This window comes from Melitaea cinxia, chromosome 27 (assembly GCF_905220565.1).
Source record: "Melitaea cinxia chromosome 27, ilMelCinx1.1, whole genome shotgun sequence".
Classification (NCBI taxonomy): Eukaryota; Metazoa; Arthropoda; class Insecta; order Lepidoptera; family Nymphalidae; genus Melitaea; species Melitaea cinxia.
This window is the reverse complement of record NC_059420.1, coordinates 9329994-9357712: the sequence shown is the minus strand read 5'-3', so window position 1 is coordinate 9357712 and position 27719 is coordinate 9329994. Positions and strand designations below refer to the sequence as shown.

General features: G+C 38.1%; 1 protein-coding gene across 1 annotated transcript; it reads right to left on the bottom strand.

The window, feature by feature from the left end:
• Positions 1-810: 810 nt before the first annotated feature.
• Positions 811-27405, bottom strand: LOC123667184 (coiled-coil domain-containing protein 186). Its single transcript, XM_045601153.1, has 15 exons — positions 26063-27405; positions 25056-25268; positions 23977-24096; positions 21653-21761; positions 17220-17374; positions 16717-16826; positions 16051-16210; positions 15163-15300; positions 9565-9666; positions 8674-8764; positions 8325-8410; positions 6674-6709; positions 5502-5714; positions 1820-1966; positions 811-975 (listed from the first exon to the last, which is right to left on the bottom strand). The coding sequence occupies exons 1-15, from the start codon at positions 27260-27262 to the stop codon at positions 904-906; spliced, it is 2952 nt and encodes a 983-aa protein (XP_045457109.1). The 5' UTR covers positions 27263-27405; the 3' UTR covers positions 811-903.
• Between the last annotated feature and the right edge of the window lie 314 nt (positions 27406-27719).

The following is a 27719-nucleotide window of genomic DNA, read 5'->3' as shown; positions in this document are numbered from 1 at the left end:
ACTGCTTCTGTTTGGCTGATGTTTTTTATATCTATACTAATATTATAAAGCTGAAAAGTTTGTTTATTAAACGCGCTAATTTCAGGTTAGTGAGTCAGTTCAGCCTATTACAGTCTAGTGCTGGACATAGACCCCCCTCCCAAGTTCGCACCAGATACCTCGGTTTTCCACAATCCCCAACCAGCCCACACCAATCTTACGTAGATCATCGGTACAGGAGACAGTCAGCAGTACTGATCCGAATTGAATCCGTTATACCATTTACAGGGCAGGAAAGCTGTTTTTTTTTAATAACGCGGTTGAAACCGCATGGCACAGTTAGTATCTCATAAATGTTTAGTGTATGTGTTTTAATTAAACGCCTCTCGTTTGTTACACTTCAAAAAGTTTCGATTATACTTTCAAAATTAAACATGAGCAAATAAAAATTCTTAACACATTTTTCATATATTTAGATTTAGAATTTAAAATCTAAAACGTCATACAAATCGTCATACAATATAAAAGATAATACATAAATAAACCATACACCAATTTAAAATGGAATGTCTTAGCAATACTGTTCAATTTTGTATGAGATTAATGAATATACCCGTCTCACTCTCACAGTTGTCATAATAGCACCGCAAAACGCAAAAAAAAGTTCCATTAAACCTGCAATCCTAATTTACTGATAAAAATAGTTTGAATATTATTAATAAGTTCTGAACATTTTATGAATATAGTTAACAATAAATAAAATAATTTTTTTTTATTTAACTAAAGTTGATGGCCTTATTTATAGCCTTTAATGAAAAAAATACTGTAAACTGAACCTAACGGTATGTATATAAAAGAAAAACTAATAAACACGTGAGAGAAAGCGACGATGAGACCACAATAAATTATAATAATGAATAATATTCATTTATTTTCATACGATTTGACCTGCTCACGTAGCCTCGATATTTCTTCGCCCAATGTGTCCATATTCTCCTGGAAAATGGGAAATTTTTTTTTTAAAATAATCAAGTAAATGTTATTATTTATCGTTGTGTCCATTTGTTATAAGTATTCTTTGACGGTTCGCAGGAAAGTGGACATAAGGTGCCAATCAAACCACTAATTGCAAATTCATGCGACGTTTCGATCCTTTATTGGATCATCATCAGGCATCTAAAATATGTATAAATATTGAAGAAAGTTGTACAACATTAATTAGTTATTATGTTATGTAAAAATTCTTTACGCACGCTTTACTTGGGGAAGCTGGTGCATGCGTGACGAGAGCGTTACGAAAAGTACAATCGGATGAGGCGAACGGAGCAAGAGAGAGGTGCGAATACAATTTTTTTTATTTCTCTCTTCCTCTCATAGCCATTTACGTTTCGTATATCTAATACACAGTACAGGCCTATTGCTAAAGAAGTTTTACTTCAAATGTGTGGTCTAATGCACACTCGTTTTCATTTTGTTAGTTATGCAAATTTTTCTCAATATATTTTATTATAAACTAGCTTTCTGTCTGCGGCTTTGCCCGCGTGGAATACATGATTATGGTTGTTCCGTTTTTCTCCCCTGAAAATATATAGCCTATGACCTATGTATAAGTATAATGAATCGTTATCACTCAGTGATTTTTAAAATCGGTTCAGCAGTTTCATTTACAATCATTCCAAAATACCAAATCTTCTCTCATAATTTTAGTATAGATTTATAACCTGACACCGTGCGTGAAGTATTCTGTACAATTTTCGTAGTTTTTTTTATTTTGTAAAAACAAAAAAATAAAAAATCCCGAAAAAAAATTATGATTATTATTTTTATAATTTTACTCTACCTTAAGCGTAATATTCTTCAGCAGAGTATCTTCCAGAACGGCCTGGAGACGCTTGTTCATCTCCAGCGACAGTTCCAGCGTCATCCCACCTGGATCTCCCCCCCAGACCGCCGCCATGGCACCCCCCCCGAGTTGGGCTATCTCACTCTGTTATAGAAAATAAAATAAATACATAAACGAATCACACTTAACGACCCTTACTAAGACTTACTCCAGTATCAGAGGTCCGTAAACACATACAATACACAAGCATATACAATGTCCAGTACAAGTGTATACCATATGCAGGGTTCGAAATCACAACCCCCAGCGCAATAGCGCAACAAGCCAATGCTGTGACCGTTGCGCTAATGCAAATTATAGCTGATTATTTGAATCAATAAATAAACATTTTTTCACCCTTTTTCACAAGTTGTTGATAACGCTATTTGACGGATGACAGTATCCGACAGTAAAGAGTTTTTGATTCATTATTCTTTTGTACCATCGAATTCTATTATATTTATTATTAAGTGATAATAATATGTCCATGCCTGTAAATTAAAAAGAAAAAAAAAAATTGTCTATTCCTTGCCAGTAGTGTTTCTGGTTTGTTCTATTGTCTATTACTTGTCAATTATCGTCTGGTCTTGTAAGTTTTTCTATATAAAGTTAATTTCATATCAGAAATCTTACTCAGTTTAAATTATTTAAAAGCTTAACTCAATATAATTCGCATATAGTAATATTGAAGTTGTAAGTAGTTATTAAATTGAGGAGTAACAGGTCGTCATGGCCTATTCTACCTCCCGCTGTCAAAGTCTATTTGTATCGTCATCCGTCAAATAGCGTTATCCACAATTTATGTAACAGGCGCTAAGACTATTAACACACTTTATTAAGAGTTAGTTAGTTGTATGTCCAATTTACACAGTGGTTACAAGCGAAAGGCATTAAATTACACATATAAAACATAAAAATTTGAGGGCTATATACAAAATATCAGCCAAATATAAACAATTGTATTATCTACTTTGTACATAAGTTTACGCTGTGTAGTTACGGCAATAATGAATACAGCCTTCCCCTCTCATCGTGGATGTCGTAAGGAAGACTAAGGCATAACATTCACTACTACCTTGGAACTTAAAAGCCAACCGATGGCTGGATAACTATCCAACTGCTGTCTTTGAAATACATAGGTCATCAACACGCCTGCCCAGCGTGGTGACTATGAGAAACAAATATGAGTTCACGACATTTTTGACGCAAACTTGTGGAGGCATATGTTCAGCTGTGGACTGCGATAGGCCGAAGTGATGATGAATGACCTAAGTTATTGCTATTCTATTTGACTATTGTATGTATAGTTCGAGTCATGTAAAAAGAACGCTGAAAGAAACTGGAGCGGGTGCGTTTGCGCATGGGTATACTCGCGCACAAAAGTACCACTGTTTTATTTTTTAATTAGGCTTTCACTCGCGGCTTCGTATAATGGTTATTGTTAGGAACATTAAAAAATACTAGAAATAACAGTGCGAATAATTCGGACTAAATAAGTATAATAATTATCACCTTACAAAATTAGAATATTTTTTTCAAACAAAAGCAATAACAAATTTTTTAGTTATTAAAATGTCGTATTCAAAAATATTAATTATCTGTACTCTCGATATTCGTATCTTAATAGTTTTTATGTGTTTAAAATGATAAATTGATATTTGTTTTTTAGTGAAATAGTAAATGGAGTTTTACAAGTGTCCGTATGCTAATGTGTTGTGAAAGTGATTGGTAAATGCGAAAAAAACGTGAATTACAATTTACAGTGGTTTGTTTACCAAATAAGACTGTACCAAAAAATGGACAGTACGAATAAGTTTTTTCAAGAGTTGGCAACACTGTAAATCGCCTTTGCACATTTTGACAACCAGCGTTCTTTTTTAATGACGCGAATTATATATTATAAATATTTTTTCTCACTTCTCTATGTAAAACTATTTCGTAATTTAAAACTTTTGTGCGCGATAATATTTTGACTCGACGTCGAACTGTCAACTAATAGCACACCGGCAAGCATGCGACACGTGATAAACACGGCCGCCCCCTACCCCATACCACGTAATAGACCGATACATCGCTTCTGCGCAGCTTCAAGGCTAGCGTTCTTTTTACATGACGCGAACTATAACTATGTATTGTATGTGGTTTAATTTTGTGCCTTTCGCTTGTATTCACTTTATAAATTTTTAAAGACTATTCAAACTACTTACAATAGAAAAGGAAGAAACAAAAATATATATTCTTAAGTCCTTATACTGATCAGTCTCAATACTGACGTGGTACAGTGCCTAGTCCGTCTCTATACTGCACTGTACTAATACAGTCGAGCCAGTCAGTCTTAATACTAACTTAGTACAATAACTAGTTTATCTGTACACTGTACACGATACAGTCGTACGGCAGTCTCAATAATTTCTAATTACAGTGACTAGTCGTCCTGTATACTATACAGTACAGTACTGATACAGTCGTACGTAAGTCTCAATACTGTCTCATTAAACTGACTAATCAGTCTCCATACTATAATGTACTGATACAGTCGAGCGTCAGTCTCAATACTGTCTTAGTAACTTGTCGTTCGGCATACATACGAATGACAAAATCAACACAGATTCTACAAAACAAATAGTTAATTCTAAAAAAAAAAAAGTGAATAAAAGATTTAAAAAAAAATCTTAAGAAGAGATTTGAGAAATTTCAGTTACCTTTAAAAATTTCCTTTTCGTCTGTAGGCCGCGTAAAAACAATTTTATTTTTAGTTTCGTTTCGCATAATATTACAATTGTTTTTCCAATTATCCTAAAACTTCACTACTCTATACCAAAGCGTTAGAGAGAAGTAATAATCGAAAATTTAATTTTTTTTTGCTTCAATTTAAAAATAAGTGTCTTTTTGTTGTCTATTTTTCTAATAGTTTCAGCGACAGATTACTTTTCTCTATTATTAAGCCTAGTTAAACTATGTCACACTAAGTCACGTTCACCTTGTGACACTCGGCCTTCTGTAGGAATTATGTCACACTGAGTCACGTTCACCTTGTGCCACTCGGCCTTCTGTAGGAACTATGTCACACTGAGTCACGTTCACCTTGTGCCACTCGGCCTTCTGTAGGAACTATGTCACACTGAGTCACGTTCACCTTGTGCCACTCGGCCTTCTGTAGGAACTATGTCACACTGAGTCGCGTTCACTTTGTGCCGCTCATCTTCCTGTAGGAACTACGTCACACTGAGTCACGTTCAACTTGTGCCGCTCAGCCTCCTGTAGGAACTATGTCACACTGAGTCACGTTCACCTTGTACCGCTCAGCCTCCTGCAGGAACTATGTCATACTGAGTCACGTTCACCTTGTGCCGCTCAGCCTCCTGTAGGAACTGTGTCACACTGAGTTACACTGGGTCGGACTGAGTCACACTCACCTTGTGCCGCTCGGCCTCCTGTAGGAACTGTGTCACACTGAGTTACACTGGATCGGACTGAGTCACACTCACCTTGTGCCGCTCGGCCTCCTGTAGGAACTACGTCACACTGAGTCGCGTTCACTTTGTGCCGCTCACCTTCCTGTAGGAACTACGTCACACTTGACACTGACGTTGCGCCGCTCGGCCTCCTGTAGGAAGTGTGTCACCTTGAGCCCACTGACCTTGTGCCGCTCGGAGGCGCCCGAGGCGAGCGCGGCCGGCGGCAGGGCGGGCAGCGCCACGCGCAGCAGGCGAGTCTTGCGCCGCAGCTCGCGGGTGAGCGCCGCGCAGTGCTCCTGCAGGAACTCGCAGCGCTCGGCGCGCGCGGCGGCGGCGCGCTGCAGGGACACGATGCGCTCCACCAGCGCGCGCCGGTCCGGCTGCGGGGGACCGAGCTATACCGAGCCGTACCAACATCTGGGCTACGGTACTAAAGAGTACAGCCACCCCTCTCTTCGCGTGGGTGTCGTAAGAGGCGACTAAGGGATAACACAGTTCCACTACCGCCTTGGAACTTAAAAGGCCGACCGATGGCGGGATAACCGTCCAACTGCCTTTGAAATACAGAGGCCGAAGACGGGCAGCAGCGTCTTCGGTGCGACAGAGCCAGCCCTGCGGTCACCGACCCGCCTGCCCAGCATGGTGACTATGGGCAAAACACATGAGTTCACGCCATTTTTGGCGTGAACTGGTTGGGCCTATGTCCAGTAGTGGACTGTGATAGGCTGAAATGACAAAATGATGAAGATCTATGTGGGAAATAGTTCCGAAGTACAACTTCTTTACGCACGCTTGACTTGGGGTGTAAGCTGGTGAATGCGTGACGAGAGAATTAGGGAAAGTGTGATCGGGCGAGGCGAAGGAAAGTTGAGAGGGAGATATAAATTAGTGAAACTAGAAAGAGAGGGAGTTACGTTTCATAAGTTTTACTTCAGTCGTATGGTCTAAAGCAAGCTAGGTTTTTTTTCCTGCATTTTTTAGATATCCAGTCTATCAAGCAAGCGTGAATTGATAATAGCTCTCCAACTTTTAACCCAAAATTTAAGAAAAACGTGAGTACTGTTTTTTATTCGCTCTATTTTTCGTGGAATCGTAAAATATAAAGAATTTAGGGCATCGATTTAATAAGGTTATTATTACAAGGCACGGTTCTAATTTAAAAAGTGTACGGCTACTAACTATTTTTTATTTGTTAATAAATTAAAAGATAATTAAATTCTAGGATTAATTAATTAACCAAAAACAATTAACAAAAAAAATGTATCTATCAAAAAACTGCTATCCATAAATCTAAGTTTATTAATACTTCTACATTATATGTTACATATTAATTAAACAAAAAAGAAAAACGGACCTTAGAATATAATTTATCAAAGCTCGGACCTTTAATCTGTAATTAAATTTCATAATTTATTATCTGTAGATTTAAACAAGAATCTTGGTATTTAATATTTTACAGTAAAAACTGCAACACCGGAAGCATTGCAAACGCGATGGCGATTCCACCTCCAACTTTCCCCACGAGCTCTGGCTACCCCACTCACCACAAGAATAGAACACTGCTTGACAACAGATTTATTCGCAGTCAGATCTTCAATGTGATGTGCAAAAACAATTTTAAATTTTTGAAGTAAAACTTCTATACCCACGCTTGACTTGGACAGTAAGCTGGTGAATACGTGACGAGAGCGTCACGAAAAGTTACGATAAGTTAGCGAAGATAGAAAGAGAGAGAGTTACGTTTCGTATATAACTGTAGGAGCTATAGAAGTTTTACTTCTGTCGTGTGGTCTAAAGCACACTCGTTATTGAGACTCGGAGTCAGGATCCCTTTGAGCATCGTTCAGCGGTCGCAAACAGAAAGAAAATTAAAAATGAATAAAACATGAGCATTCATTGGCCTTAGTCCGTCTATTGCAGACGATTTAGACAGTGTCAGACAGACACTGTGTCGCCTAGGACACTCTTCAGGAAAAGGCAGAGTTGCCTAAACTCTGCGCCACCCTCTCGACCTCACTGGCTAGGCTCACAGGAACGACGAGTTGATAGGTGTGGAGCAGTTCGGCTGCAGGAGTCTTTCGCATTTTAGAGCTATGCCATGAATGCTTGACGGAGATCCCATTCCGGGTTTCAAATGGAGTTTTCCTTCTCCAGGACCCTGATGATTTTGAGCCGGGTTTATCCCTTGGTCGCCATTTTACGACCGAAGAAAGGGGGTGGTGCTATTCTACTCGGCTACACCACACGGCACAAAACATGAGCATTACATCCTCATTAAATATCTACATTCATAAAATTACGAATGCTATTAGTATTAGTGGTAGCCATTTTTGGATTTTTAGTAGAGATACTGACTCGTACCAAAGGTTAAGCAACCCTGGAGAAAGGAACCAATCACGAAAGACGCCCAAAATTTTTGGTACAGAATGCGACTGACCAATCATCATATGACAATATGATTAGCACACCCCTGTGCCTCACTTCTACCTCCAAAGAGATCCAAGATTCGTTTGTACGCAGGTTAAAAGTCAGCGTTCAAGATCCGTGCCGATAACTATACAATCATTTGACTTACCATTGAAACTTCGTTTTCCTTCTGTTGCATGAAATTATATTTAAAAAAAATGTTTAAAAACAGTTACTTAAATTTTATTTATATATGATTTAGTCATTAGTAAAGTTATTTAGCCATATACTGTGGTTTCATAAGCTGACTAGGTCGGCAAACTAACGTACGGCCCACGTGATTGTAAGCGGTTACCGTAGCCTATACACACCTGCAACACCAGAAGCATCACAAGCGCGTTACCGATCCTACCCCCAATCCCCCCCCCCAGCTCTGGTCACTTTACTCACCACAGGAACACAGCACTACTTGAGTGCAGCATTGGTCTGTGATATTCTGTAAGATCGAGGTATTTTCCCAGTTATGCTTGAGGTGGTGATCTTTTATGGCCTACTTTATTTTGAATTTGTAAAAGAAATAGGTATATATCAAAAATTACCTGTACATCTGGCAGCGTATCTGTATGTCCGTTTTGTACGCGTTCTTCTTGTGGACTGTCACTACTGCTCAGTGATGAAACTGAACCTAGAAAAAAAAAAAGAGTGTACCTTAGTCCACACAACCGAAGTAAAACTTACGAAACGTAACTATTTCTCTTTCTATCTTAACTAAATTATCTCCCTCTCAACTTCCGTTCGCGACGCCCGATAACACTTTTCGTAACGCCTTCGTCACGCTTTCGCCAGCCCCAAAGTCCCAAGTCAAGCGTGCGTAAACAAATTTAGCTTCAAAAGATTCACCTCAAAATAACTGGATCAAAGCAAAGAACCTTAAAAATTAGAAGGTACCTGTTCTGGTCGACGTGGAGTCTGTTTGTGGTAACTTTGCTTCAAGTATCTCTATCCGCTTCATGGCTCGATGTAGCTCACGATTTAATTCCTGATAAAAAAAAACAAAAGAGTGCGCTTTAGACCACACGACTGAAGTAAAACTTCTGCACAATAGGCCTGCAACAGTGCACATATACGAAACGTAACTGGCTATGAGAGAAAGAGAGGAAGAAAAAGTGCTCGCATATCTCTCTCGTGCGCCGTTCGCCTCACCCGATCACACTTTTCTTAACGCTCTCGTCACGAATCGACCAGCCTACTCCCCAAGTCAAGCGCGCGTAAATAAGTTTTACTTCAAAAATTCTGTTAAATTACCCAAATATTGTTTGGAGGCCTTGGCGCTAGTAGTGGCCATGCTTTCAACTTGTGAAGGGTCAATGTTACTAAAGAGGGATAAAGAGGAAACTAATGTATGTTTGTTTTGTTTGTAATGCATAAAATTTAAAGCTAATAGACCGATTTTAAAAATTCCTTTAACCGGGAGACTGTTAGATCCAATATATAAAATTCTCGTGTCGCAGTGTTATAGGCCAAACACCTCCGAAACGGCTTGACCGATTCATATGAAAATTTTGTGCATATTTGGTAGGTCTGAGAATCAGTCGTACACTATTTTTTAAACCCCTAAATTATAAGGGTGAACCACCCCCAAATTTTTTTTTTTTTTTTAGTACGATTTAGCATTGAAAAATACACACAACCATAAATTTTCACCCTTCTACCACCAACCCCTGTTTTTGATAGCGTTTAGCGTCAAAACAACGTTTGATGGGCCAGCTAGTCTATCTATATTTTAATGGTCCGAAACACCAAAAACCTCGAAAAACAAATATTTTAAATATCCTTTACCTTTATGGCACTCGAATGTTTCTTTTTCAAAACATTATTTTCACCTTGTTCGAATTCTAACTTTTTGTTCGCCTCCGCTACTTCCTCTGTCAGTTCTGCTACCTGAAACATACGACAAATTTTTATTATTTATTCCGTGTTGACATCCGGAATCCATCTTGAGTCAAGCACCTGTCTTTTTAACTTCCTTCGGTCTTTTTCTCCTCCCTTCGATCTTCCGGCGACGCTGCTGCCCTCTAGAATTGCTTTTGGCGGGAGCTGACGTTCACTTTTTTTAATACAAAAGAACTTTTACCTCATTATAGCGTCGTCTTTCTTAACGAAATACACGGTCTAGTTTTGTTCACGTATATTAGTCAAGTCTTTAAAAGTGAAAAGTGATAATCCTCCCTTCAAAATGGAGAACATCGAAAATAATGAAGAACAACAGTCGCAATCAAGAAAACGCCAAGCAAGTGATTCTAGCGGTTCTAGTGATTGTTCGTCTCGAGGGTCCAGTTCAGATAGAAGCAGTAAGGTTGCGAAGAGATCTCGCCAAACGGTAAGAGATATGCAATTTCAATTTCTTACCCAGCAAGTGTCATTTTTAACGAGTTTAATAACTCAGAATAATAATAATACTCCACAAGTCATAAATGCCTCTTCTGTAGTTTGTGAAGAGGTACCTAAAAACATAAACGATTCTCATGATTTTATTTTGCGTCCACCCGCACATTCGGTAGTTGAGGAGAAACAAAAATTATATTTATCGGATTTGACAACCAACATTAAGGATCCTGTTTTCAGTAAATCTAAAGAATCTCATTTACTTAAGCTCAGTCAAATACAAAGATTTAAAAGTAGCGACTGGAATTCTATACGTTTTTATGAACCTCAAAAGAAATATGTTACTACCCCCGGATTTATTGAATTAAATATTAATGATGAGCTTAGACGTTTTTCTGCTTCATCGAGTGAGGACTCACGTTTACATTATTTAGAGCGAACATTTGCAGCCTTAACAAATGCTATTATTTCTCAAAAAGAAGAATTAAATATAGCCTTGCAAAATATCGTAGATTGGGCAGGTGATAAAAATACGACATTAACACCAAAAAATTTGTTTGATAAAATTGAATCATCGTTTAATAAAGATTCGACATATACTAAGGTGACTGACGATATTCTTCAAATAGTGTGTGGCAGGCGCGCAGACTGTATCCAGTCTCGTAGAGAATTATTGTTGAAACAAATACCTGACGAATTTCATTCTGGTGCTTTACAAAAAATACCTCCAACTTACGAATTTTTGTTTGACGAAAATCTATTAAATATCTACCTTCAAAAAATAGGAGGTGCCGAAAAATTAGCAGTTAATTCACAGATATTGGAGCGTTCCTCACGGCCTTTGGGGACAGATCCCAAACCATCGTGCTCCTATAATTACGGCTCAAAACTTGCTAAAGAGCATACAGAAAGGTTTTTTCGATCCACCTATACAGGTAAGAAAGGTAAAGGTAAAGGAAAGTCTTCATCCAAGCAAAGATCTTCGTATAACAAATTTCGATCAGGTCAAGACCAAAAAGGTAAAAAATCAAATTATAATTCAACTACCCGAAATAAAAATAATAAAGAATGACTCTGTAAAATTTCGAGGAGGCTGTCTAAGACGATATCAGCATGTTTGGAGCAATCTAGGTGCACCAGACTACATTTGCAAAATTTTAAACGGGGTTCGCATATCGTTTGTAATGAAGCCTCCTTTGATAATACCCAACAAAATGGTAATAACATCTTTTCAAACGAAAAAATCCTTACAAATGTCACAACAAATAAAAGAGATGTTGAACATGCAGATATTAGAGAAAGCGGATTTAACGCCAAGTTACCTGTCCACATTTTTTCTAGTCCCGAAAGTGGACGGTACAGTCAGACCAATTTTCAACCTAAAGCGGCTAAACAGTTTCGTTCACATAAAGCCGTTTCAGTTATTCAATCACTTTCGAGTGCCGGAATTTTTACAAGAAAAAGATTGGTTGACAAAAATGGATCTAAGTCAAGCATATTTTCATGTGAGTATTGCAAACGAACATCGACGGTTCCTGAGACTCGGTTACAATGGCGAACTACTGCAGATGACATGCCTGCCCTTTGGCCTTTCATCGGCACCACGAATTTTTGCTACCCTCACAAACTGGATAGCGGAATACCTACGGAAACGGAACGTCAGGTGCGTGGTATATTTAGACGACTTTCTTCTAGTCAACCAGTCACGTCAGCTTCTGAGCGAACAGGTGGCTTTTGCTGTCAATATTCTGCAGCAGCTTGGATGGACTATCAACTTTACCAAATCTGTCCTGGTTCCGACTCAACAACTAGAATTTCTAGGTATAACTTGGGACACCTTACTCAACAGAAAGTCCTTGTCGGAACCGAAGTGCCTTACGCTACGCTTGGCACTTCAGCGACAGTTAACGGCAGGCAGTTGGTCTCTCAAACAAGCACAGTCCCTTCTGGGGAGACTCAACTTCGCCTCTTTCGTTATCCGCCGAGGGAGGTTACACTGTCGGACTAAGCAGTACTACAGCCGACAACTTCCTCAGCGACAACCTCACCGTCAAGTAAAACTAACAGACTCTGTACTGGCCGATATGAGATGGTGGGAGACAGCTGCCTCGGGATCCATGCCTATTCACATGAACTCGGTAACTCATCACCTCACAACCGATGCTTCGGAACTAGGCTGGGGTGCGCAAATAGGAGACGTGAAAATATCAGGTCAGTGGAACATGGCTCAACAGCAATGGCATGTCAACCTGAAAGAGCTATTTGCAGTTCACGAAGCCATTGTCCACCAACAGGACAGACTGTTACATTCTCATATACTCCTTTTAACGGACAACCGTACAGTTGTGTCATATATGAACAAGGAAGGTGGAACCAAGTCAAAAGCCCTCCTCGATTTAACGCGGAAAATTTTGTGGAGAATGGATCAGTTGAATATTCACATAACTGCTCATTATTTTCCAGGCCGTTACAACACAGAGGTCGATGCACTATCCAGAATAAAACCTTCCCCGGAGTGGCATCTTCTACATACAGCTACGAGGAAGATTTTTCAAATGTGGGGGACGCCGGAGATAGACTTATTCGCCTCCAAAACAGCTCACGTGGTTCCGAAATATGTAACATTAGACGTATTGGATCAGACAGCTGTACTCCACAACGCCTTTTGTCATCAGTGGGATCACGGGTTAGCCTGGATATTCCCACCTCCGAATCTAATACCACGGGTCCTATCTCATCTGAACACCGCCAGAGGGAAATATATTCTAATAGCACCCCGGTGGGAGAAAGTGTTCTGGTTGGCAGATATACATCACCGTGCTCTTCGAGAACCATATCTCATACCGAACCTTCAACAAGTGCTTCTCGATACAGTTACAGGATGCCATCCACCGAACATACAAAAAATACAATTACAAGCTTGGCTGATTTTGGGTGGTCAGAAGAAATAGAAAATTGGACTGAGGAAGAGAGATCTTTGCTTCTATCTAGCTGGCGAGAATCAACTATAAAGACGTACATGCCAGCTTGGCGAAAGTGGAGAACTTGGTGCACAAATAATACTATTAGCTACAAAAACCCAAATCCAACCGAAGTAGCTCGTTACTTGGCTTATCTACATACTAATGAGGGTTTGGCGTACAGAACGATATTAGTTCATAAGTCTGTAATTTCGACCTTCACAAATATATCGACAAAGGTAGATTTGTCCTCTAACTTTTTTGTTAAGCACATGTTAAAAGCCATCTCCGTTGCGAAAGAAAAGCCTGTCACTCCACCCATATGGGATCCTCATATAGTTATTCAATACCTAAACGACAATCCGCCTGATGAAAACAATTTCCACCAGGTATCAAGGCATACAGCAATTCTATTATTGTTATCATCAGGCCGAAGAGTTCATGACCTGACACTGTTGACTGTGGAGGAAGGAAAATTTATTGATCAAAATGATGTTGTTATATTTTGGCCAAGGTTCGGATCAAAAACCGATACCGTAAATTATAGGCAATCTGGATGGAAAATAACACAGCATCCTAATAAGCCGTTGGATTGTGTCTTTTGGACTCGTCGTCTTAAGAATTTATCACAAGATCGTCGTATTCTGAACGGTAAAGTAATAACAAATTTATTCTTGACTACAAGGGGAATAACTAAGGCAGCATCAAGGACTGTTATCGGAGGCTGGGTAAAATCAGTCTTGAGAGAGGCTGGAGTCGAAGCTTCGCCAGGGTCCGTGCGATCGGCGGTCGCATCTCTTAACTGGTTAGAACAATTTCCTATTGACAAAATTTTGGCAACTGGTAATTGGAGACAAGAACATACATTCCGAAGATACTACCAAAAGATTATTTTAAATCAATCAAACGAAAATCATAATGTTTCTTTATCAAAATATTTTCAATCGCTACGTTAAAAGTTAATAGCTATTGTAGGCACATATTTCATGACATTGCATTAAAGATGATTTTTGAAAATTATTCTCTTATTGTCAATACAACCTAATAAATTACAGGCACATTATAGCATCGTCATATTACCACCAGGAGATAACAAACACATCACTCAAGATGGATTCCGGATGTCAACACGGAATAAATAATAGAGAGTTTTAACTAACAATAAAACTTACCTATTATTTTTCCTTAAGACATCCGGAATCCAGGTAATTCCTACCTGGTGCATCTCGAGTCTTATAATGAGGTAAAAGTTCTTTTGTATTAAAAAAAGTGAACGTCAGCTCCCGCCAAAAGCAATTCTAGAGGGCAGCAGCGTCGCCGGAAGATCGAAGGGAGGAGAAAAAGACCGAAGGAAGTTAAAAAGACAGGTGCTTGACTCAAGATGGATTCCGGATGTCTTAAGGAAAAATAATAGGTAAGTTTTATTGTTAGTTAAAACTCTCTATTATGCCTGGCTTTTACTGTATTTTTTGGACTATAAAAAATCCTGCTGTAAATGTGGATCAGCCCGATTGGGAGTTTCAACCAGTACTGTTGTGTCCCTGTGATGAGTAAGGTTGCCAGAGCTCCTGGATAAGACCGGGGGTAGGGCCGGCAATGCGTTTGCGATGCTTCTGGTGTTGCAGACGTTTATAGGCTATGGTGAATGGTTACCATCAGATGGGCTGGGCACTTGTTTTCCACTTTTGTGATATAAAAAAAGCCTTCTTTTGGTATGTGGACAAGCTTCTGTCACAGCGCCCTCTGTTTTATTTGTATAACAGAGTATCGTTTTATCTTCAAATAAATATATGGTATATACGGCTACAGTACAAACTGTAGATGTTCGGTAAAGCTAAACACACCCACTGTGTACTGTGTTCATGTGGTGAGTAAGGTGACCAGAGTTAAGGGGGGTAGGGTCGGCAACACGTTTGCGATGCTTCTGGTGTTGCAGACGTCTATAAGCTACAATAATCGCTTACTATCAGGTGAGCAGTATGCTTGTTCACCGATCTAGTTGTATAAAGAAGTAACCTAAATTAAAGGTCATTAGATCACAAAGACATTATTAGACATTGTTGAGTCTGCGGTAACCCGATTAAATACTGACCTTCCTAGCCAGCACCCTGTTTTCTTTATTCCGTCGATCGCTCTCATCTTCCAGAGCCACCCTCAACCTACCAGCTTCCTCCTCCAGAGTTTGTACGGTCTCCCGGAGTGAAATATTATCGGCAGCAAGGGCTTGAGCCTAGAGATGGAAATTTTTAGGAAGTTGATCAATTTTTATGAAATTAGAATGATAGTTCTACAAGCCGTATATTGTAAGGCTAAATAAGAAATTTTAACGATCAACACACAAATTCAAAGCGCAAATGTTGCTCCTGGGGGGATGCAATTGGGGATAGGGTCGGCAACGCGCTTCCGATGCTTCTGGTGTTGCAGACGTCTATAAGCTACGGTAATCGCTTACCATCAGTGAGCCGTACGCTTGTTTGCCGACCTAGTGGTATAAAAAAATTTTTTCTGCATTTATGAATCATGTTATTGAAGTAGGGGACAGAGTACCCAAAATTGGAAGCAGCCCGACTGGGACTTTGCCAGACTTTAACTTTAAAAAAAAATCACAGGCAGAATGTAAGTGCTTACTTAAGGAATGGTGAGGCGTGCTTCAGCACGTATGTGCTCCAGCGCGGCCGCCTCTCGCCGCGCACAAGTCTCCGCGCGCGTGCCAGTGCGCGTGCGCGTCTCACCTTAGCCTCGTGCTCGGCGGCGCGTGCTCACCTTAGCCTCGTGCTCGGCGGCGCGTGCTCACCTTAGCCTCGTGCTCGGCGGCGCGTGCTCACCTTAGCCTCGTGCTCGGCGGCGCGTGCTCACCTTAGCCTCGTGCTCGGCGGCGCGTGCTCACCTTAGCCTCGTGCTCGGCGGCGCGTGCTCACCTTAGCCTCGTGCTCGGCGGCGCGTGCTCACCTTAGCCTCGTGCTCGGCGGCGCGTGCTCACCTTAGCCTCGTGCTCGGCGGCGCGCGCGCGCTCGTGCACGTGCGCGGCGGTGAGGCGCGCGGCGTGCTCCAGCGCGGCTGCCTCTCGCCGCGCACAAGTCTCCGCGCGCGCTCGCTCCGCGCTTAGAGCCTGCTCCGCCGCCCAGGCACGCTCCGTCTCCCTGGAACGACACTTCTTTTTTACTATGGTGTATTCACGATAAGAAAAAAGTGATTCATTGTCATTCATTTACCTAACTGAGGTAGGGCACAGCAGGAATTTCCTGCTCAAAATATGGAGCAGCCCGACTGGGGTAGTACCTCGACCTTACAGAAGATCACAGCAAAATAATACTGTTTTCAAGCAGTATTGTGTTCCTGTTGGTGAGTAAGGTGACCAGAGCTCCTGGGGGGGATTGGGGATTGGGTCGGCAACGCGCTTGCGATGCTTCTGGTGTTGCAGGTGTCTATAAGCTACGGTAATCGCTTACCATCAGGTGAGCCGTATGCTTGTTTGCCGACCTAGTGACATAAAAAAAAAAAAAAAAAAATTGTTTTCATTTAACTCAGCCTGGACCGCTTATCTGAAGGGCTTTCTTCAACTGATCAATTTGAATATAAATTTTGTAAAGATCAAGATCTTCGGCCATTCGAGTCCTAATCCTAAACTCAACCCAAGACCCCTTACCGCTGTAGCTGGGTGCTTAGTGTGTCTGCAAGCGCAGCCTGAGCCCTCAGAGCAGCCAGTTCAGCTGCCTCCTCTTCCAAACGGATATTGCTCTGCTGGAGAGACTCGATCTACCAACAAATTCAAATAAAAACATTATTTTAAATAAAATCATTAATACAATTTAGACGTCACCACAACATAACGTGACATCGCATCAGCCTGTATGTAACAAACATCCCACTACTGGGCATAGGCGTCGTTCCCCATGTAGGAGAAGGATCATAATTTAATCCACCACGCTGCTCTAACGTCCAATAGGGTTCCGATAGATGGCGTTACGAGAAACGTAACGAGGTCACTGGTTCAATAGATTTTACTCCTATTTTTTTCATACCGGGTGCCTTATATAAAAATCGATTCTTAAGGTTAATAACTCCAAAAAATGCAATAAAAAAAAAGAAGCATACACACACACATTATACACAGTATACATTTATTGTTCAAATACATTGAAAACCTACCTGTTCTTTAGCTAGAGCGAGAGCTGTACTAGCTTCATCCCTCTCTTTCTTACAAGTATCCAGCTGCTGTAGCGCTGTATTGAGTCGCTTTTCCAGATCTTCTCTTTCGTGTCTACATAGTATGAGTGAAGCTTGACTCTCCTTTAAATCTGATTCTGTAAACAAAAAATACATATATCTATTTATTTATTTATTTACACTTTCGCACACCAATACAAGGTTTTAACAGTATTACAAATGATATATAAAAATAGAATTTGCATGAGTTGCAACAGGCGGCATTATCGCTAAAACAGCGATCTCTTCCAGGCAACCTTTGGGCAGAGGACTAAATAAGGAGTGTGGGATGGGGCGCAAAAATGTTATGTAACATACACATGAACATATTATACTCATATACATACATGTACACTACATACATATACATACATACATACAGATATACACATATACATACACAAATACATATATATCTATAAAAAAATTAATAACTTTTACTGATAATATATTATATCATAAGTTAAAATATATATCATGAGCTTCTTAGAGACACCGTTCTTGTAAGATCGCATTTATCGATCGAAGTATGCATATTAAAACAGAAACCAACTTAAGTAATTACTAAAGGACCCGACAGACGTTGTCTTGCCCGAAATACAGCTACCAAATTTGATTGCTGATATACCGATAGCAGCGCCACCTACCGGGTCCAAATATGTTTTCAAACCATCCAAGAACCCATAGATACAAAATATATAAACGTACAAAATTTTAACCGAATCGATTCAGCCGTTTAGGAGGCGTTCAGTGACAAAAAGACGCACAGAACAAATATATACAGGGTGTGGCGTAAATAGTGGTCCACCGTTAAGGATTCGATAAACCAGGTAATTTACTATAACATATTACAATTTTATCCATTTTTACCCAAAGGTTCCGGAAATATTTTTATTTTTTACTTTTTTTACGATATTTGTACCCCTTGTTACAAATTTGGTTGTAGTTTTAACAAATACCATTATTTTTTCATTTTGATTACTGGTTATTACTGCTGAACACTAGAGCTATCGTTAAATAACATGTTTTTAATGTAAATTTAAGGCTTTTCAAGAAAAAAATTGGTTTTACTCTACTTTAAACCCACATTTTTAACATATCATGCTAATTCAAGAGCGATTTTTGTAAAAAAAATGTACTAAGCTGTCAGTGCCCATTCATTTAAAAATATGCCTACTAAATACCAATTTCAAAATTGTATCACAATAGCAGATCCTATTGTTTAACAGAAAGATATCCAATTTTAATTGAAGAAAGGAAGATTTTCATTAAAATACCTTTTAAAATTTAGTTGCGTTAATACTTATGATTTTTGTAAAAAAAGTAACTACACTGTCAGTGCCTGTTCATTTTAAAATATTCCTACTAAACACAGATTTTAAAACGATTTGCCATCCCATTAATAAAAAAAATTATTGCAACTTTAATTGAAAAAGACTTAAAATTAAAATAAAAAATTACTACTGTTACAGAGTGATCTTGGCCTAACTTGTAAATTAGAACAAGGTATTAAAAAAAACAAGTCATACTGTCATCGTTTATTATTATTCTTTGACATGATTACAAACACTAAAAATTACACCAAATGCTCGAAATGGCCCCCATTCGCAGCTATACATGCTCTGCAACGTCGAATATACAGTGTTTGTAATCATGTCAAAGAATAATAATAAACGATGACAGTATGACTTGTTTTTAACCGACTTCCAAAAAGGAGAAGGTTCTCAATTCGACTGTATTTTTTTTTAATGTATGTTACATCAGAACTTTTGACCGTGTGGACCGATTTCGAGAATTTTTTTTTAATCGAAAGGTGGTGTGTGTCAATTGGGCCCATTTAAATTTATTTGAGATCTAACAACTACTTTTCGAGCTATATCTAATAATGCGTTTTTACTTGACGCTTTTTTCGTCGACCTACGGTGTATTATACCGCATAACTTTCTACTGGATGTACCGATTTTGATAATTATTTATTTTTGTTGTAAAGGGGATATCCCTAGTTTGGTACCATGATAAGAAAACTAAGATCTGACGATGGGATCCCAGAGAAATCGAGGGAAACTCTCGAAAATCTGCAATAACTTTTTACTGGATGTACCGATTTTGATAATTTTTAATTTAATCGAAAGCTAATGTTTATCATGTAGTCACATATAAATTTTATTGAGATCTGATAACTACTTTTTGAGTAATCTTTGATAACGCATAGTTACTTGACTATTTTTTCGTCGATCTACGTTGTATTACTCGTCGATGTAATTGAAGTCGGTTTTTTTTTTTTCGTTTGTGAGCAAACACAATTATTTTTTAATGCCTTGTTCTAATTTACAAGTTAGGCCAAGATCACTCTGTAACAGTAGTAATTTTTTATTTTAATTTTAAGTCTTTTTCAATTAAAGTTGCAATAATTTTTTTTATTAATGGGATGGCAAATCGTTTTAAAATCTGTGTTTAGTAGGAATATTTTAAAATGAACAGGCACTGACAGTGTAGTTACTTTTTTTACAAAAATCATAAGTATTAACGCAACTAAATTTTAAAAGGTATTTTAATGAAAATCTTCCTTTCTTCAATTAAAATTGGATATCTTTCTGTTAAACAATAGGATCTGCTATTGTGATACAATTTTGAAATTGGTATTTAGTAGGCATATTTTTAAATGAATGGGCACTGACAGCTTAGTACATTTTTTTTACAAAAATCGCTCTTGAATTAGCATGATATGTTAAAAATTTGGGTTTAAAGTAGAGTAAAACCAATTTTTTTCTTGAAAAGCCTTAAATTTACATTAAAAACATGTTATTTAACGATAGCTCTAGTGTTCAGCAGTAATATCCAGTAATCAAAATGAAAAAATAATGGTATTTGTTAAAACTACAACCAAATTTGTAACAAGGGGTACAAATATCGTAAAAAAATAAAAAATAAAAATATTTCCGGAACCTTTGGGTAAAAATGGATAAAATTGTAATATGTTATAGTAAATTACCTGGTTTATCGAATCCTTAACGGTGGACCACTATTTACGCCACACCCTGTATATACTAGCTTACCCCGCAAACGTTGTTTTGCCATATATTTTATCCCCACCCCTTATAACTTAGAGGAATGAAAAATAGATGTTGTTCGATTTTCAGACCTACCCAATATGCACACAAAATTTCATGAGAATCGGTCAAGCCGTTTCGGAGGAGTTTAACTATAAACACCACGACACGAGAATTTTATATATTAGATTACTAGCTGTGCTCGCGACGTCGTCCACGTGGAATAGTGAATATATTTTCAACATGAGTCTTTAAATTGGCATAACTTTTTTATTCATGAACCGATTGACATGAAACAAACACTAAATGTTAAGCTAAGTTTGCCACAATATATTAGTAAAAACCACATGTGAATCAGATGAGCCGTTTCTGAGATTAGCGTGCACAAACGCACAGAAAACAGACAAAAATTCTGACAATCATTGTATTTGGTGCTATTTGCGTATAATATTGCGTTATTATTCCCAATAATATTTTTTCTCATCTATGCATGCTGCCCGCGACGTCGTCTGCGTGAACGCTATACAGCACCAAAAATACCTACGATTATACCTTTTAAAATAACATTCATTTACCCGTTTCTTCTTTACATTTCATATCTACAGAAAAATCTCATAGATGGCGCTGCTTTAAAATTGTCTTGTCTACTTATATTCATTTAATTATGTTTATCAGCTTAGTTACTTATATTGTGTGATTTTTATAGTGTAAAGTTAGCTTATATAACATGGTTATTAACATAATAACAACAACATTTAAATATGCGTCGTTAGATTACACGTTGTTACAGAATGCATTGAGGTAATAAAGGCTCGTTCCCAGTAGGTGATAGCATGATAATATGTAGCCTATATGTTGACCCGAATTCTTAATAATATTCGTGCCAAATTTGAAGTAAATTCATGCTCTACTTTTTGAGTATATCCCGGACATACATACAGATAAACAAACAAAAATTCTAAAAACCATATTTTTGGCTTCGGTATCGATTGTAGATCACACCCCAAGTATTCTTTTAAAAAAATATTCAATGTACAGTTTTGACTTTTCTACCATTTTATTATATGTATATAGATTACAGTTATTTAGCTATTACGTTGTTATTTCTTGCACTGTCCCCCGCTATATGACACTCTCTCATGACCACTGGATGACTGGAAGAGATCTCTTCTAGGGATAAGTCCACCTTTACCATCCACTATACGTGTAATTTTCCGTATATTTTTTTTTTTAATTGCAATAAAGTATATAATGCTCCAGATTTTAATCAGGATATTTCCTGCTGCACCTTACCTAATAAATATGTTTTAGTTTTATCGCACATACCTAATTGTTTAGCCCGAACTGAGTCGGCCGCGTTAACGATGGCCGCTTCCTTCGCCGCTTCTAACTCTGCGACTTGCTGTGTCAGTTTTTCAACTTTTTCTTGGCTCTCCTGTAAATAAATATAATAAATTAATGATACTAACATTAACTGATTTACCATCATAAGAGAATTGTAATCACAAAGTGCCATACAATCGTGCGGCCGATTTTTTTAAACGTTAAAATTCCAATTTGTCAATAGATGGCGCTGTAAGTTAAAGACGTAAATATTTATAAATGAAATGTCTTCTTTAAATGAATTTCATCCAATGTCTTTGACTTTTAGACCAAAAACTATATTTGCAATGAAACATTTTATACACAGTTGAAGACCTGCAATGTGGATAAATAACGTAAGTAGAACATTTTATCTCTCAAATTCAAGCAAAACCGCCTCACTATAAATTAACTAGTGCTTTCTTCTCCGGGGGTTGTGGCTTAGATTCCCGCTTCGAGTCTAGATGTAACATATATGTCGCAGAGTATGAATACGGAACGTCAAGTGTTTGACTTAGATGTATTCAGATAATGTCAGTTGTCAATTATTAGCTGTTAGAGTAGTGGGGTGATCGACGCGCCGCCTTTAAATAGTGAGAACGAGCGATGCGACACACTTCTCGTTTGCGTGGCATATAGAAAGGTTGTGCTGACATATCATCTGTCTTCACCACGTTTTGAGTATGGACCAACCGAATCAGGATTGCCCACACACCTATTCGACATATATTTATTTATACATGTATTATTTGTATATGTAGGAACAGACGACCGTGTGTATGTTATAGATATTTATTATTACAATTTGTCCGCCATTGGGAATTAAACATGTAAACATTTGAAGATATATATATATATATATACATATATAGCTTGAGCTTGTAGCTCCAAGTTGAGAGTTATCACGCTTGCGCTGCAGCAATAGATGCGGGGGATCCTTCGCTCCAGCCTGTATGGCTAATAATAGATGCGGGGGATTTACAGGCGCATAACCCGAAGAAGAGATTCAACGCTGCCTCAAGTTCTTAAAGAAAGCAAATCGCTAGGGCAAAGTTCAAACACTTTAGCAGAATTGGCGAAAGACTATTGGGCTTTCCAAATGAAACCCGTGCCGCGGTAACTTCTTTTAGTCTTCACTTCTATCACTGTGCGAACCTGACGGCTCTCTGGCACATTCTGCGAAAGAGAAAGCGAAAATTCTTTGCACTCTTTTTGCGTCGAATTCAACTCTTGACGAGCATTCCACGGTGCGAGCACGAGATGCGTAATAGAGCAAAGTGCCGTTCGTCGTGTTCTGCATTCCCTCAACGTCAAGAAGTCCAGTGATCCTGATGGTATCCACACCACTTGGATTCTTTCCGTGTACATACAAACTGTGGAATGACCTTCCTCAATGAGGTTTTCCCTGAGCGCTATAATTTAACTTAGGTTAGGGCACAGCAGGAATTTCCTGCTCAAAATATGGAGCAGCCCGAATGGGGTAGTACCTCGACCTTACAGAAGATCACAGCTAAATAATACTGTTTTCAAACAGTATTGTGTTCCTGTTGGTGAGTAAGGTGACCAGAGCTCCTGGGGGAGATTTGGGATTGGGTCGGCAACGCGCTTGCGATGCTTCTGGTGTTGCAGGCGTCTATAAGCTACGGTAAACTCTTACCATCAGGTGAGCCGTACGCTTGTTTGCCGAACTAGTGATATAAAAAAATAAAAAATAAAATATTGGGGGTTTTCAAGCGTCGAGTGTATACATCTTTTTTTCTCAAGGCCATGGGCGACAATAGCCGTTAAACATCAGATGGCTTCGTCTACTCGTTCACCCCCATTGTTATAAAAAAGATTAATTAATTGTTCATAATGATTAAATGAATTCCGCAATTAACGATGCAGGATGTTATCAACTTTTAGGCTCACGCTTAAATCGGAAGAAAGAGGATTGCTTTATTGACTATTGTCATTTCTGAAGTGAAAACTCTATATGCACATATGACAGTTTTTTTTAATGTTTTTTCCCACGAAGCACGGGATTAAGTGACATCTTGGATAACATTTTACTAATTTTTGCTTACACCCTGTAGATAAGGGGCCCCGTATCATTGATACGGCTGATACGGCGGTAGCTACGCCCCTGAATTTAGCTGTGATCTTTGTAAGGTCGAGGTACTTCCCCAGTCGGTCTACTCCATATTTCGAGCAGGATGTTTTCTGCTCTGTCCTACCTCAGTTAAGCTAAGCACCCAGCAGTGGGATGGTAGAGGCTAAATCAATGGTCAATCAATTAATATATATACCTTGCAAACGTCCATTTCCATCCTCAGCTTACTCTGCGTCCATTTCAAGCGTCCCTCGATCTCCTTCAACTCTTCACGCACTTTGGACACTTCGCGTTCGCTGTTCTGTAGCTCGTGACACTGAAATATTATTAACATAAATTACCAATTAAATACCAAAATTAACAAATACGTAATCTATATAAATAAAAATGAATGGTGCTAAGCGCATACTTCGAGAATGGCTCGACCAATTCGGCTAATTTAGTTTTTTGTACGTTTCTTAAGGCCCACGGAAGGCTTTAATATTTAAAAAAAAAAAAAAAAAATTACTATTAACTTTTGACAAACAAAGTCTGTCCGGGCAACTAGTTGTAAATAAAATGCTATTTGTAATAATATATTTTTTCATGATTTTTTTTAGTTGTCTTTTTACCAGACTGCTTACAATCTTGTATGTAGTCATGTATTTTTTATTACCTCATATCTTCCATATATTCGTCTTGATGATGGGACAGTGTTTTTAGATAATTATTGTACGGAACTGTTTGTACACGTACAATAATATAGAAGGAGTTAAGGTGACAAATGACTTACTTAAACAGAATACACAATGCATGTTTTTTTTATATCACTAGGTCGGCAAAGAAGCGTACGGCTCATCTGATGGTAAGCGAATACCGTAGCTTATAGACGTCTGCAACATCAGAAGCATCGCTAGAGCGTTGCCGAACCTATTTCAAATCCAGGAGCTCTGGTCACCTTACTCACCACAGGAACAGAACACTGCTTATTTTATTGTATTGTATTGTTGTGGGCTCGGTTTTCCGCATTTAGACACAAAAGTGGTCCGTTATGCGTGAAAAGAGGGCTGGCTAAAACAACACTGCTTAAGAGCAGTATTATTTAGCTGTGATCTTCTGTAAGGTCGAGGTACTACCCCTGTCGGGCTACTCCAGATTTTGAGCATGATATTTAACTGCTCTGCCCTACCTCAGATAAACCCACAGAAGGGCATTTATGAACTAAATCTTCTTTTAAAAAACAGTAGGCCTATACATAGAAAGACATTCAGAGCCTGGAGTAAAGGAAGTCTTCACCTTATCATCATACAGCTGACAAATCCTCTGCTTTTCTTCTCTGGCTGTCTTGAGTTTAGCAGTTGCCAAATCTTTTTCCACTATAGCTGCCCGTTCTGACTTAGTTGCCGCTTCTGCTGCTTTTTTTGCTTCGATAGCAGCGCATTCAGTGCTTGCGTAGCGCATTACCGCTGCATCTTTTTCTTTCTGAGCCTGTTCTGCCCGTTTACACATCTGAAATTGATTTGGTAATTATTTTCGTCTTTTTTTCTAGTATGTTTTATCTATAATAGAAGATGAAATCTGAGGAAAAATTAAAAAAAATGGCTACTACTAGTAATCTTTGATAGTGCGTATTTACTTGACTATTTTTTCGTCTACCTACGTTGTATTACTTGTCGATGTAATTGAAGTAAGTTTTTTTTCGTTTGTCAGCAAAAACATTTATGTTTGTTCAACTTTGATAGCTTGACTTCTTGCTGCGTAACTTAGTACATATGTGGTGTATAGCCTTAATAGCCCCATAACACTTTTTCATGCCGAAATAAATGCAAAATTACTAGAGATAGGCCATACAGATGTTTGCAGTGGTCTGGGTGTTTGTGCTTGTGTATTGTGTTTCCGGGCCCCAGACACAGCAAGAAATCCTAGTGGGGGACGTTGAGTGTGAGCCATTTATTTATTTACTTAGTTTCATGAAATCTAAAACCAAACTGTTACAAAAAAAAAAACCCCTAATATTTTGCCACCTTACTTTTTTTTACCTTTAAATACTTTATTGTTTATGGTAACAATATATTCTCTATTGACAGAAGTTGTCTGTAAGAGATCACTAATAGGACACTAATAGGACAGCCTATGCAACTTTTTTAAGTTAGAACATAATTTTTTTTTTTTTTTTTTGTTTTTTTCAGATGTTACATTGAATATTATTATACATTATACATATTTATAATAAGAGAGTATTAAATGGTAAATTTAATAAAATATGATAACAATTAAGTTTATAAGAATATGAAAAAATTTACCAGATCCGCTTTAGCCTCCAATTCTTTAAATGTTTGATCTTTCGCTTGTAGTTCATCACATTGCTGCTTCACTCTCTCCCAGAGGGATGCATTTTCCTTCCTCTGTTCAAACAAAACCCTTTCTAGGGACTCTATCTGTAACTTCAACATTTCGCTGCTACTATCATTACCATCTTGTTCTGATTCTTGAACATTTGTTATAGGAACAGATTCCGAGCATAAATTTTCACTGTTTTGCAATTTTGTAACATCAGTAGCTTTTTCATCCGTAAATTCAAATATCTCATTCATTATTCTACCGTTGGCTACTGGTTTAACAGCTTTCACTTGGGGCTTCTGTGCTACTCTGTGACTGTTATTGTAGGCATTTTTTAAGCTACCGCTAACAGAGCTGAATATTCCATGCACATTTTTAACAATACTACCTAGATCTTGAGACAGTATTTCTTTTGGTAATCTACCGTATCTAGCATCTATATGTGGATTATCAAGAACAATTTTTTGAGTTGCGTTCACTTTATTTTTTTGGCTTATGAATTCAGAGAGAATTTTCGCTTGATCAAGGTCTTTGGTGTTTAAATTGTCAACATTTTCGTTCGTTGTGTCGTAAGCGGAAATATTATCAGCACTACGGCTGAGCGAAGTTAGATTTATAGTAGTTTTTGGTTCATTTGGCTCATATAGGCTACATGTTGACATCGTTATTTTATTTTCACTGTTTGAATTACTATTTTCTAAGCTAATCGATTCTTTTATACTATCTACAGCATCGTTTTTTACTTCATTATGAGGGCTATAGTCTTTAGTAACTTGTATTTGGTCATTTTCATCAATATTATTTTTATTAATATTCCCTACGTGATCCATGTCATTTTTATTGGAGGAACTTACTTCAAAAGCGTTAACAGCATTATCCTCAGAGGACAGAGATGTAGGAGTTGATATTTCAGAGCTACCGTCGTTTTCCAGGGCACCAATGTCGCATGCATCGACATTTACTTCTATAGGATATTTAATATTTTCTACATTTGTCTCGGAGGGTATATTACTGTCATCCGATAAAACAGGAACAGCATAAGTCGTATCTGAGTTTTCGAATCCGGAATCGCATGATTTAAAGTTCTTTGTCCCATTCTCTTTCATACTATCAGCGACGTTGGCATTTTCAATATGGATCGATGTATTGGCTTCCATCGACATTTTACGTACCTCACATTAATCTCTTACACTTTAGCCACTGTAATTTATAATATGGAAGAACAAGAGCCATTAGAATTTTATGAGCTATTTTTTATCAATAAAAATAAACATCTAACACCTGAATCTGACACTATGACATTTCGCAATACTAGGGATGGACTCAATACTGTACCATAAATATGATAATCGATTTCAATGAAAGTTAATGTAAAAGAAAAGTTTCTCTTCTGTTACATAAAGATCATTAGTTCATTATCTTCATAACCGAATAAATATTCATTAAACGTGATTATTTTACGTTTGTATTACAAGTTACATAATTTAATACAAAAGAAAATTCAATTACCTTAAGCTGTTTACTTTTGAATTTTTTAGTTAAATATTTTTGCATCAGGGTTAATTAATTTCTTTATGTTCATCGGTGAATTTTAAATAAATGTGTTATGCCACTAGGATG